Here is a 14,523-nt window from a genome sequence, read left to right as displayed (position 1 = left end):
TTTAATAATTGAATATTTTATTTGTTTATTGAATTTTGACAAGAGAGGATGAGCACTGAAAGACAAAAGCACACATATACTTGTGTGAATAGAAGGCCACTGTTAGTCTCCATGTGAGACATGAGTGAGAAGAGCAGAAGAGAATCCAGAGGATCTACTCAGAACACTGATCTCTCCTCACTTCTCCAGTGACTGACAGCTGGTCTTTCTGTTTGGCCTCACAGCTCACTGTGACCGCCTTCATCCACTCCTCCTGAGAGAGAGTCAGACTGCTGCTCCAGCTGTACAGACCGTCCTTCTCCAGGACCCCAGCACTGCTCTTCTCAGACCTGCTGCTCCCGTCCACCTTCCAGCTCAGGCTCCAGTCTGAGGGGAAGCCCTTGTTGGCCACACACATCAGTGTTGCTGTGTTCTTTGTGGAAATCTCTTCACTGGAGGGCGGCAGGACGCTAACTTTAGGACGAGTGATGCCTGACAAATACACAATAGACAACTTCAAAAGAAGAAAAGATTTCTTTCTCCAGGTTGATACAAAAGAAATTACTTTAGTAAATTATATATTTTAATATTTTTTTTTTACAAGATCTTTAAAGATATAATTGAAAACTTTCAACATTAATCTGCAAGTTTTTTTCTTCATGTTGATCTGTTCGCTCATATAAAGAACATTTTTTTTCTCCAAAGACTCTGAATTACCAAAATGATGTCAGTTTGACGGTTTGATGAAATTATTAATAAAGTTCACATATCTTTATATGATTGCAGTTAGACTTACACAAAAGTTGAAGAATATTTTTCCTTCATAAATGTATCTTTCTACATTAAGAAATAACTATGAAAAGACATTGCCCAACCTCAAGAGAATAGAAAAGAAAATTCTGTACAATGATGAACTTTTAACAGTTAATTTGGTGAAAGAATTCCTACAGTAAAACTTTATATCTTACATATTACATTAAGAAACATTTCATATTGAAGGAGCATTTTTATGAACTCTTGATAATGTTAGTAATTTAAACACAGAGCCATTTAAGAGCTACAAAAACTGAATAACATCTCACTTCTGTACGAGCAACGAATTCACATGTGCTGACAAAGTGTAAATTAAGTGTCTTTAAAGTTCACGTTCATTTCTTTAAAAACAGCCAAATTATTCAATCTGTCTAATCAGATATTATTAATAAAGAAAGAAATATAAATAAAAATCATGAAAGTTTAAAAAAGTGAAACAAATCAATGAACTCATATGTGTGTTAATTCAACATAAAACTGACACATTCCACATTATAAAAACACATATAACATTAAAATGATGATTTGATGATTTACTTACTGCCAACATCCAGTCTGGTGCCGCTGCCGAAAGTGTACCACAGTGATACAAACTAATAGAACAGCTGTACAAAAACCTCTGAGCGCTTCACTAACTGCACTTTAAACACATGATCACAAACACATCTTTACACAACACACATTCAAACATGATTCATTTCATATTGTGATCAACTACTGTTTAAAAAATACAATAAAAAGATACATATTACATTCCAAATGATATACAACATGTTTATTAGAATGTAATAACTCCACTCTATAACTCATTTGATTTACTTTGATCTACTGAATGCTCATGAGATATATGCACAATGAGCAAAAATCATTCGAATTTCAAGCAATTGGAATTAATAACTAAAAGATAAAGATTGAAATGTATGAATGTAATTTGACATGTAATTGTTTCTTATTTCTGCTGTTCTCCTGTAACGGTCACATTTTCTGGTGAGAGGAAACAGTTTTGAATGTGTGTCCCACCCCTCTGATTAAAGCACAATATCAGACTGTCTGTTAGTCAGGACTGTCAAACCAACATCACTGTTCCTTCAGTTCTCACTCATTCACAGTAAAGATGACAGCACACGCTCTCATTATCTGCTCTCTACTGCTTTTCATTGCTGGTGAGAATCTATTTCAGTTCATTTCACAAATGTAAAAGTTTTTTTTATTATTATTATTATTATTTCAAGGGTCAAAAAGCTTTTGTGAAATAATATTGAAAAGTTCTCTTTATTTTATTATGTGTTTCAGAGTGTAATGGACAGATCACAGTCACTCAGAATCCCTCAACAACAGCAGCTCAACCAGGACAACAAGTTAAAATAAACTGTAAAACCAGCAGTGATACCTCCTACTTGAGCTGGTACTTACAGAAACCTGGAGAAGCTCCTAAACTCCTCATATATTATGCAACAAGCCGCTACACTGGAACTCCATCTAGATTCAGTGGCAGTGGATCTAATAGTGATTTCACTCTGACCATCAGTGGAGTCCAGACTGAAGATGCAGGACATTATTACTGTCAGAGTTATCACAGTGGTCCAGTGTTCACACAGTGATAAAGAGTCGTACAAAAACCTCCTTCAGTGAAAGAGGAACTACTGATACAGAAACAGTTTCTCTGAATGTTACATTATAAATTGACATGGACACAAAGTTTTTGATTTTGATATTTCACACTCAACACTACATATGAAACTGGACGACACATTTTATTATAAATTGAGTAATTTTTGGTTTATGTTTTACTTGCTGATATGACACTAGTCTTAAACTTTACTGACCGCTATCCATGTGAATACAGCATCATGCAATCATAAAACATTTGTTTTCACAGATGTCATATTTTAATGTAATTCATAACTTTAAACATTTGACTTGTTTCACCCCCTCAATTGGACAGGCTCATATAAAGTGAGAGGTGATGTCACATACATGTTTTTCAGGTATTCAAATAGATTCATCTAGTGCTGGAGTCTCTTGTTTGATCGAGTGTGTGTGTTGATAAAGTGATTTTTCAGGAGCGTTTTTAAGACAAGACTTGAGGAGAGTCAAGAGCACAGATATCAAAACTAACTCTAATAGAGAGACAATTCTTCTTCAAGACACTCAACTCCTCATTTCTGAAAATGGAAGAACACATCCAACAGAATAAAGAAGAGTCTCCCTCCCTCTTTCTTTCTATTCTTCTTCTTTTTAACACACAATCACACACTTTCCTTCAATACACTCAGTCACACAGCACAATTTCACTCAATATCAAAGAACTACAATTCACTTCACAGTCAAACACTTCTTCCTCTCTCCATGGAAAGACACAAACTGAAGTCTCTCAGTAACCTGTACCATCTGCCTCCACTAATTAACCCTCATAATGAAGCTCATTAGTGGCTTGAACATCTCAAACAACACCAACAGAGAGAGACAAAGTAAAGTAGTATTGATGTTGAATAGTTGGGTTGTATTAGTTGTTTTGATGTTTTTTTAATGTTGTTGTGTTAGAAAAAGAATATGCTGGGTTCATACATTTTGACAACCGTGTTGTTTTAAGCAGTAATGAGTTAGTAGTAATTTAAACGAACTTCCTCGTAATTCTCAAATGAGATGTTCATATAACTTTTATATATTGTTATATCCAAATAAAATATTATGTGTTGATAAATATGTCTTCACATGTATCACACTAGTTTATCTGTAGTTAATGTGTATTTTTATGTCAAAGAATTTCTACATTTTATAAGTTCTAAAATAAATGTCATATTTAAAAAAAAAAAAAACATTTATATTTGTCAATTAACGTGCCAAAAATATACATCTATTTACATGTATGAATAGTTAAGAAGTTATTAAATGACTTACAGTAAAATATTGTTTAAGATGAAAACCATCAGGTTATTAATGATTTATAAGCTTAAATTCCACTGGGTCAAAACTGACCTGCTAATACAAATAGTGATTTCACTCTGACCATCAGTGGAGTCCAGACTGAAGATGCAGGACATTATTACTGTCAGAGTTATCACTACATCAACAGTAAAGATGTGTTCACACAGTGATAAAGAGTCGTACAAAAACCTCTGTCAGTCAGACTGCACTGATACACTGAAAGATACTTCAACTGCTCATACAAACACTATCACACACACACACACGCACACACACACACACACACACACACACACACACCAGTGGAGTAAAATTATTTTTTTATTATTATTATTATTCATACAAGTAAATCGTTTTTGATGAGATTATGATTTTTCATGTCATTTATCTTCCACTGTGACCTCCAATTCTTCATCAGATTAAAGTTTTCAGACAGTTTGTTATAAAATCCAAAGCAAACAACCTCGAAACAGACGAATCCCTCCATTCAGCAGAAGTGAAACTGGTATGTTCCAGTTCAGATCATTTAACCAATCAAACAGTGAATCTGAGAGTGTGAGGTGAAAATCACATTTGCATTGTCAGTGTGGAATGATTCTGTTTCTCTCAGAATAGATCAGATCTGTCTCCAGTGACCATGTTCAAACCACAAGAGGATTCATTTAGTTTTACCAGTAAATGCATCTTTTCAGAACTGTTCAAACAGTGAAGACATTGTAAACACCTAAATCTCTCCCAAAGGACTTTCATGAAACATACTACATTCAGTTTTCTCTCTTAGTATAAAGTCAGATTGATTAATGATGCACTTTAAGTCAAATGTAACTTGTTCAGAAGCTTTATTGAATGTAACACAAACACAACACATTGAAAGATCACACAGTGAATCGACACTCTTTCAGTATTCAGTTGTAAATCACTGGAGCTGCGAGACACTCAGATACGGCTCATCTTCAGGAGAAACATCATCATTCAACGCTCTTAACAGCGACTCTTGTGGAACGAGACTTTATGAAGATCTCCATCATGAGTTACTCTGCAGACGAACAGCTCTGCCTCTTCCCAGCATGCTTTGCTGAGGGTCAGGAAACTATTCCTCCTGCAGCGGTTGTCCTGTTCACTCTCTGCACTGGTCAGAACCTCCTCTGTGACCTCTGACCCTACCAGTGTTCAGCTCAGCAGCGCCCCCTGTGGAGAGTATGAGCTGAGCAGACAGAGCAGGGCGGCTGAGTCTCTAGAGATCTGTGTGCATATTCTCTGACTGATGTGCCCACTGCCCTTTGAGATGACCTCTGACCTTTCCCATCATAGATACTTTATTGATGTTGGCTCAGTTGTCATGATAATTTATTATCAATTAAAACAGTGGCTTCAGAGTAATGGATCATTTCACATTGAGATTCACACTTCTTAATTTAGACTCATATGACTAAAGACTGAAGATTAAAAGAAGTTTACCTGTATGTGGACCTACAATATGACAATGACACAAAAACACTTAGAAGGTGATGAAATGATTCACGTCAAAGTCCAGATGTAAACCTCATAGAAATGCAGTAGAGGGATAAACACAGACAGAACAAACAAGAAACCCCTCAAACATCTTACAGCTGATGGAGATCTGTGAGGAGGAATGAACAAAATCTCCTCAAGTGACATTGGGTGAATTATTGACTTCTCTGCATTACTCTTGATTTCTGCTGCACATTTTCCAGAACTGCTGAAGTGTTTTTCACTCATTGAGTTTAATGACACAGAATTACAGTGAATATTAGACTGACAGCAGTATAAACTATTGAAGATCCTTTGCATGTCTTTACATAATCAGCACATGCTTCAGTGATCTGAGAGTGTTTATAGTGCTGTGAGTTTAACACTTCATGACTGAGAACACAACACAATCTTCATCAACACACAACACAACAACAATGACCTTCATCATCATCTTCATCTGGACACTCACAGTGTTTGCTCAAAGTTTGTAGAGTTTATTTTCAATGATAGTTCATTTATTTGTCAAATATACTTTGTTAATAAAATGTCTCTTGTTTAATAATATATTTGTGTGTTTCAGAGTGTAATGGACAGATCACAGTCACTCAGAGTCCCTCAACAACAGCAGCTCAACCAGGACAAGAAGTTAAAAGAAACTGTAAAACCAGCAGTGATGTCTACCGGCACAGTAGTGTGGGATACCTCTTGAGCTGGTACTTACAGAAACCTGGAGAAGCTCCTAAACTCCTCATATATTATACAAGCACCCCCCAGTCTGGAACTCCATCTAGATCCTTTTTGTGGTCTTGCGTTTGGCTTTCAACACCTTCATCCCAGCTATACTCCAGACTAAACTACACCAGCTCTCTGTTCCCACATCAATCTGTCAGTGGATTACCAGCTTTCTGACAGACAGGCAGCAGCTTGTGAGACAGGGGAAATTCACTTCCAGCACCTGTACAACCAGCACTGGTGCCCCCCAGGGATGTGTGCTCTCCCCACTACTCTTCTCTCTCTACACAAATGACTGCATCGCCAAGGACCCCTTTGTCAAGCACCTGAAGTTTGCAGACGACACCACTGTCATCAGCCTCATCCGAGATGACGAAGAGTCAGCATAGCGAAGGGAGGTTGAACAGCCGGCCGTCTGGTGCAGTCAAAACAACCTGGAGCTGAACACGCTAAAAAACAATGCAGATGACTGTGGACTGTGGATGAGGAGGAACACCCCAACATTGACCCCCCTTACCATTCTGAACAGCACTGTGGCAACATTGGAGTCATTCAGTTTCCTTGGCACTACAATCTCACAGGACCCGAAGTGGGAGACCCATGTTGGGCCTCATGTATTCAGATAGAAGACAAAGGCAGGCCTAACAGTCATAAAAACATAACTCAAGCCCCCACCTTCTAAGTCGTAAATTTTTCTGATAAAAATCGCGCCAAAATCAAACAAAGGAAGTCCAAAACAGACTACAAATCCAGGAAGCCTTGCTCACTAAAGGATCGAGCTCTCAACTCCTATTGGATGAGGCACACAACAGAACGTCCCTCAAACATGACATCATCAGGAGTTCAAATAATTCTGAAATGCTAAAAGATTTTGCTTCCAACGACTTAGTTCACCGAATACAGACTTAGCTTTTTGCTGCTCTCCGGTGCAACCTCGTGGCATAAGGAAGTAATGTCCGACTTGAAACTGTAGCCATACAATCTCCATCTCACTGGACGAGTTGAGATTACTCTGTGTTCAACCGAACACTCTAACAGATCCGAAGGAGACCGCCGAGCAATTCGCATCTTCACCCGTTTGCCTACAGAAGTGAAGAGATTAAAGATTTCTCTTCCATCTTCAGTCAAGTCGACATTTCTGAGATCTCCGCCAGCCCGCAGAGAATCAACAGCCGTACCGCCCACCGACAGAGCGAGGAAACGGCCTCCCGTCATCACCCGAGCCTCAAGGAACTGGGTCAAAGTTAAAGGACGGAGGAAAACACATTCTACCTGTGTCCTCATGCGATTCAAGTAAGAGGTTACGTCTGGGTAGAGATAGAATATTATAGTGTGTTATTCTTGTGTTTCAAGGTTTTTGCTTGTACAGTTTACAGACCGCCATGTCCGCTCATTATTAATACTCAGGGTATTAATTATCACAAATTTGTTTTGCTGTATTGTGGTCCAACCAAATTGGATTGTTGTGCATTTTCACCATCGCGGGTGAGACAAAAACTGAGTTCATCCATTAGAGTCAAATAACGCAGGACTTTTATGAGCCCCGCTCGTAAAACCGCGTCTCTGAGTGATGAACACGGCTGCTTTCTCTCCAGCTATCACGAAATCAGCTTTTGGGCTGTCACTTAATAATCTCTCTCTCTCTCTCTCTCTCTCTCTCTCACTAACCACACTGACACACACACACACACTCTGTCACACACACACCTTATGTGTTATAGGATTATTTTTTATTTCCATATCTAATCATATCACTGTTTAGTTTGTAGTTGTAAGTCGGAAGTTTATTGACTGCATTGTATTAATTATTAATTGATATTACTGCATAAATAAACCTTTGTTTATATTACAAAGAGAAGTGTTTTGGTTTGTTTTGCATACACCTGTGTCATGCTGACGGGATGTCAGTGCTCGGATTCAAACCTTCATTCATTGTTTTGCCCCCGAAAATCGATATTCTTCGGATGCCGATTTTCCTAAGAAAACAATCTAATATTGTGACTGTTTTAATATTCGTTTATTAGTCCCTGATTTCAGGGTGGTGCCCCGTCAATGTTAATCCTTATTAATATTCTATTGATTTTTGATAATTGATAATTATCTTTGATGATTGTTGAATTTGAATGATCAATAAGCTAGTGTTAATTTGAATGAATGTTTCATCAATGTTAACAATTAACGACTATCTTTGATAATTGTTGATTTAAAGGATTAAAAAAAAGCTAACATTGATTCTCATCAATGTTCTATTGATTTTAGTAATTAATAATTATCTTTGATAATTATTAATTATTGCTAATAACCAAACTTGCTCCTAAACATAGCACACTACATTTACTGGAGTCCCATATGAGGTTTTAATGAGTTAGATGCAATTAATTAATTGAAATATTGATTAATAACTACAGAAGTAATTATTAATTATTTCTGATAGTAACACTGATCTAAACAACCAGTAAAGCCCTACATAATAATTGGTGCCCCATGTGAGGAATCCTATGTGCCAGTTCTGTCACAGTGTGTATGCATAAGAATCCAAAGTAATAACTTGAATCCTTACTTCAAAGTTTGGTTCTGTTTGACAATTTACTTCTCAAAACTTGCCAAACATAAGCCAGTGTGGTGTGAAAGTGCTCTTAAGAGTGAATTAGGGGTTGGTAAATTTACTATAGTCTGCTTAAAACCTGCTGTTGTTGTTATTTAACTCCTAACGCTTTCATCTAAATGTTACAGAGAGGTGCCAAGTCACTTCATTGAAGTCCACCAAAGAGAGAACACAGTGAAATTTGCACTTTACATAACAGTAGACCGTAAGCCACAGGTTGAAGCCTCTCAACTGTGCTTTTGTGTTAGCATTATATCAACTGTAAAACAATAAGCTGTCAGAGCCACTATCACAAGAATTTTTACGGCCCCAGTAAAATGAGTCCCCAATCGCACTGCGTGACTGGAGCTAAAGCTCCACAGAGGTTAGTCGACCCAGCACTGCAAGATGTAGTTGCTACTGTCCTCCGTCTCTCCATAGAGGAGAGAAATAACCTTAACGGCTACAATGTGATTCGTTGTGATGAAGCATTGCAGGAACTAGTTGATTATGTCAACAACCCGGTCGGGAAGCCAATGCGCACAATCCTGGACCTTGTGGGCCAAATGTTCCTTCTTCATCACCGCAAAACCCAACTGCAAACCGCCGAGCACCAGGCTCAGCTCGCACAGCTGCAGAGCAGCTATCAAGCGGTGCAGAAGGAAAATCTCAGCCTGCACCAAGAAATTAGGTGCACCCAAGCTGAGAATGTCCAGGCACAGGAAAATAATTCCCGGATGCAGGAGGAAAATGAAGCCCTGTGCAGGCAGCTTCAAGCTGCCCAGCTAAAAGTAGAGTCAGATCAGGTAAGTGCAGCTGAAACGCACCGCACGACATCTGACATAGAAGAGGGCTCCCTTTTTAGTGATACACGTAGGAATGTGCCCCTGAGAAACCCAGGGACACACGCTAGGAGCCGAGCTGCCCCTAGTGGTACAGTCTCTGACTTCGTCCTCCAAGACACCTTTCAAAATCCTCCAGCGTCCTGCTGGTTGGATGCAGGTGCCCCTCCTTACAGTTGCCCTCCTCAGTCAGTTTTCAGTCACGCCACCGTGTGTTTCAAACTGACTGATTCTACACCACGGAGGGGGGACAATTATTTTCAAGCCCAGAGTGGTGTAAGCGGCTCGAAGATCCCATTAGCCAGGGAGCTGTACGCAACCCGGGGTCCACACCCACGCGTTGACTGGACTCCTTCCCTACCACGAAGGGCAGGAAGTCGTCCTCATCACTATAGCGATCCGAGTGACTGTAATGTTTCGGATGACTCGGACGACCCGTGGTCATACCGATACCAATGCTTGAGCATCCGACAACTCGAGTCCCTCGCAGGGGACATAGAACGCTTTGACCCAAATAATCGAGATTCAAACATCGACAGTTATCTTAGGGAAATTGAGCACTGCCTGATTGACTTGCCTTACGCTTCGTCACGTGAAAAACTCAAGCTCATATGGAAGACCACAGTAAGGAGTGTCCATGCGTTCGTGGAAACGCTACCGACTGGTACACGAAACCGCTACTCAGCTCTGTGTAATGCCCTACGCGAGGAGTATTTGCTGTATATTGACGAAGCCTCCGCCACCATAGCTGCTTTCGCCATCACCCAGAAGGGGCACGAGCCTCCGCGTGAGTATTATAGACGCCTGAGAACCACGTACTTCCAAGAAAGTAATGCACCAGGTCTGGAGGAGGAACGAGCTTTCAAGTCTCTTTTCCTTCACAACCTCCACGAGTGCGTGTGATATGACGTCACAATGCACTGCAGAATGGGCAACCCCACCATGCAGGAAATCAGAAAGTACGCGCAACTGGCATGGGAGACACGCGTGCGCCCTGCCCGAGGGCACGAAGGCGACGCTAGAGCCCTGGGGATCCAAGCCTCAGAATATGCAGACCTAGCGCTTGAAGGCAACAAAATGCCTCGCGTTAAGGTGAATGCTAGAACAGGACCACAAAGGTGCCAATCACCCTGCCAGCAGGGTAGGTAACAGAACCAGGGGGGTGGTAACTAGACACACCCCCAGGGTCATGGCAGGCCTAAACAACAAAACGTTCGCCGGCCAAAAGGAAATGCGCGTTTCGAAGGAAAACCCAAACAAGAAGGTGAGTGGGTAGGAAAGGTTTCAAATCCCCTCAGAGAACAAGATCTGAGAGAGGAAATGGAGGATATTAGGAGACGCTTGACTGAGTTAGTAACTAAGCTTGACGTGCTCCGTTGTTCACCAGGTCCGTCGACCTCCTCAAAGGAACACGGCACTGAAACCTCGTCAGTATGACTAGACGTAGTACTAGTTTACTTTGTACGTTGGGAAAAGGGGAACAGTGTCCAAGTTGCTCCCCAAAACAGTCACTCCTAACATGCCACATTCTCCTTTCCTGACCTTCTTGGGCGATCTGTACCGTAAGGGCAACACCTGACACATGGGTCATTCATTCCGCTCCCGCACTACTCAACACCGGTTCCGAAATAGTCTAATGGGTTCCAACACCTTCGCAGAGGTGGCTAGAGCAAAGCTTTCCCTTGGCAAACCGTTATAGACCGAGACCTGCAACGTAAGCATCACAAGCTACACGAAAGATAGGTCGTCTATCACAAAACGGGCCTGGATTGACACCTTTCAAGGGATGACGCTAGTACACCCTGTTTACATATGTCCCATTAATACAGAACCACTGTTAGTTGGCCAGGACCTACTGAACCGATTGGCTCCGCTCATTGACTGCCGTCGTGGACACATGTGGGCTCAGGTGGACATACCGAGACCACTTGGTCCAGAAAACAGTTCGCCAGCTTCAGATACACACGTCGCCATCATCCAAAAAAATCCAGCAGAGACGACGACTTCCATAAGAACAATTACAGGGCCTGGGTAAAACCCTTCAGGGTACTATAGTCACTGTAAATTTGCAATCCGTTCTTATCAATAACACTTTGCACAATTTGGGGACTTTGTCAGAGAAAACAACTTATGCGTGTATCGTTAGAGATCTAATGCAGGACCTCCTCAGGGAAATTAGTTCCTCAGTCAACAGTCTGAGTGGTGGAAGGATTCCAGCTTACCTGGTCTCCCTAGACCTTGTCGAACAAATCCTTAGATCTGCTACTATCTCCGTTGTGCAACCTTCACAGATACACATGGCATATAGTTTTGGCATTGAAATTCCAATCCATGTAAATCCTCAGAACCTCAAAGTAGGATTTATCCTCAATCTACCATTGTAGGCAGAATATATATAGACTAAAATCTGTATTTAATGTTGGTTTTCAGAGAGGTAATGCACACATTTACCTTAAAACACCACCAACACTCGCCTACCATGATGAGGACCCCTCCCTCTACCTTATCTCTAACCTAAACATGTGTACCAAGACAAAGAACTTTCATTGGGTTTGTCCAAATGCAACCCCTTTGTTAGAGAGGTGACTAACTACCTCCCTGAACAAGTGTCATGGTAGCATGTCCATTCAAGATGAAGGAACAGAGACAAAGGTAGAGCGAGCAGGCAGTCGCTGGCTCGTTAACACACCAGCCACTGAAGTCATATGACTGCCATGATACAGCCACTAAGCTAAGGCCACTAAACTAAGGCTACCAAACCAAACAGTGTTCTTAACGGTTCCCCAAAGAGCCATCGTGCACATTGACGATATTGTCCTCCATCATCTCAATGTCGACAAAAATGACGCAGAAATTGAGATCATGGACGCATTTAGAGGTCACAGCCTCACCGTTGATGACACCCTTCAACAGCAGCTTCAGGCTGAAGGGATGGAATTAGTGAAGTTCAGTCTCAAACAGACTAGCTTGACCACTATATTTCATAGTCACACAAGCAGATCGTCATCTCACCGAGAACACCCTATCAGTTTGGTTGCCCTCTGGCTCCTCCTTAGTGGTTGGATCATCATCGCAATTATTGCACACGCCATGTACAGGTACATTCAACACCTATAGGCCAGACTCACTGGACTCACTTCTCATACAGCCGCGTTTTACACACCAGTCTGAACCCATCCCACAGGTTAACCCCAATCATTTCCAAGGATAAGCCTTTTAACCTTTAACCCTCCTTTCCCCTAACATTTTGTTCCTAGTAACCAATGTCAGGTTCTACTTTGATTTTGTGTTATGACCAAAGAACAACAAAGGATTGTGTTATGGTTAATGCTGTGCCTTCCAATAACTTGAAATGTTTATGTGTGATGAATGTAGTTTTAGAATTAGCTAGAAGTTCTATGCCCAGATGTGCCTCAATCTCTGTCCAGACGATAAAGCCTCTATGAACTCTAATGAACTGTATGGACTGTGCAAACATTTCTCTTTCCTATCAGGAATACATGGATGGCGTAACGCACAGGTTACTGTGAAACGACAAGAACTGTTCGGCCCTTCAGTTGCTCTAAAGATGCTGGACAACAACCAACTCTTCAGAACAAAGGGGGGAATGTTAGGCCTCATGTATTCAGATAGAAGACAAAGGCAGGCCTAACAGTCATAAAAACATAACTCAAGCCCCCACCTTCTAAGTCGTAAATTTTTCTGATAAAAATCGCGCCAAAATCAAACAAAGGGAGTCCAAAACAGACTACAAATCCAGGAAGCCTTGCTCACTAAAGGATCAAGCTCTCAACTCCTATTGGATGAGGCACACAACAGAACATCCCTCAAACATGACATCATCAGGAGTTCAAATAATTCTGAAATGCTAAAAGATTTTGCTTTCAGTGACTTAGTTCACCGAATACGGACGTAGCTTTTTGCTGCTCTCCGGTGCAACCTCGTGGCATAAGGAAGTAATGTCCGACTTGAAACTGTAGCCATACAATCTCCATCTCGCTGGACGAGTTGAGATTACTCTGTGTTCAACCGAACACTCTAACAGATCCGAAGGAGACCGCCGAGCAATTCGCATCTTCAACCGTTTGCCTACAGAAGTGCAGAGATTAAAGATTTCTCTTCCATCTTCAATCAAGTCGACATTTCTGAGTTCTCCGCCAACCCGCCGAGAGTCAACAGCTGTACTGCCCGCAGACAGAACGAGGAAACGGCCTCCCGTCATCACCCGAGCCTCAAGGAACCGGGTCAAAGTTAAAGGACGGAGGAAAACACATTCTACCTGTGTCCTCATGCGATTCAAGTAAGAGGTTACGTCTGGGCAGAGATAGAATATTATAGTGTGTTATTCTTGTGTTTCAAGGTTTTTGCTTGTACAGTTTACGGACCGCCATGTCCGCTCATTATTAATACTCAGGGTATTAATTATCACAAATTTGTTTTGCTGTATTGTGGTCCAACCAAATTGGATTGTTGTGCATTTTCACCATCGCGGGTGAGACAAAAACTGAGTTCATCCATTAGAGTCAAAAAACGCAGGACTTTTACGAGCCCCGCTCGTAAAACCGCGTCTCTGAGTGATGAACACGGCTGCTTTCTCTCCAGCTATCGCGAAATCAGCTTTCGGGCTGTCACTTAATAATCTCTCTCTCTCTCTCTCTCTCTCTCTCACTAACCACACTGACACACACACACACACACCTTATGTGTTATAGGATTATTTTTTATTTCCATATCTAATCATATCACTGTTTAGTTGGTAATTGTAAGTCAGAAGTTTATTGACTGTATTGTATTATTATTAATTGACATTACTGCATAAATAAACCTTTGTTTATATTACAAAGAGAAGTGTTTTGGTTTGTTTTGCATACACCTGTGTCATGCTGACGGGATGTCAGTGCTCGGATTCAAACCTTCATTCATTGTTTTTCCCCCGAAAATCGATGTTCTTCGGATGCCGATTTTCCTAAGAAAACAATCTAATATTGAGACTGTTTTAATATTCGTTTATTAGTCCCTGATTTCAGGGTGGTGTCCTGTCAGTGTTAATCCTTATTAATATTCTATTGATTTTTGATAATTGATAATTATCTTTGATTGAATTTGAATGATCAATAAGCTAGTGTTAATTTTGATTAATATTTCATCGAT

General features: G+C 40.7%; 3 gene segments (V, D, J or C); 2 read left to right on the top strand and 1 right to left on the bottom strand.

The window, feature by feature from the left end:
* LOC127431672 (Ig kappa-b4 chain C region-like) lies at positions 1–1,490 on the bottom strand. The segment is given in 3 exon segments: positions 1–471; positions 1,334–1,385; positions 1,482–1,490. Coding segments are annotated over 3 exon segments (378 nt in total).
* Positions 1,491–1,735: 245 nt separating this feature from the next.
* LOC127431740 (immunoglobulin kappa variable 3-20-like) lies at positions 1,736–3,415 on the top strand. The segment is given in 2 exon segments: positions 1,736–1,955; positions 2,086–3,415. Coding segments are annotated over 2 exon segments (357 nt in total).
* Positions 3,416–5,476: 2,061 nt separating this feature from the next.
* Positions 5,477–6,771, top strand: LOC127431729 (immunoglobulin kappa variable 4-1-like). The segment is given in 2 exon segments: positions 5,477–5,697; positions 5,795–6,771. Coding segments are annotated over 2 exon segments (426 nt in total).
* The last annotated feature ends 7,752 nt before the right edge of the window (positions 6,772–14,523 follow it).

The sequence above is a fragment of the Myxocyprinus asiaticus genome, chromosome 41 (assembly GCF_019703515.2).
Source record: "Myxocyprinus asiaticus isolate MX2 ecotype Aquarium Trade chromosome 41, UBuf_Myxa_2, whole genome shotgun sequence".
NCBI lineage: Eukaryota > Metazoa > Chordata > Actinopteri > Cypriniformes > Catostomidae > Myxocyprinus > Myxocyprinus asiaticus.
Note: the sequence above shows the minus strand (reverse complement) of the source record. Positions and strands in the feature narration are given on the sequence as shown.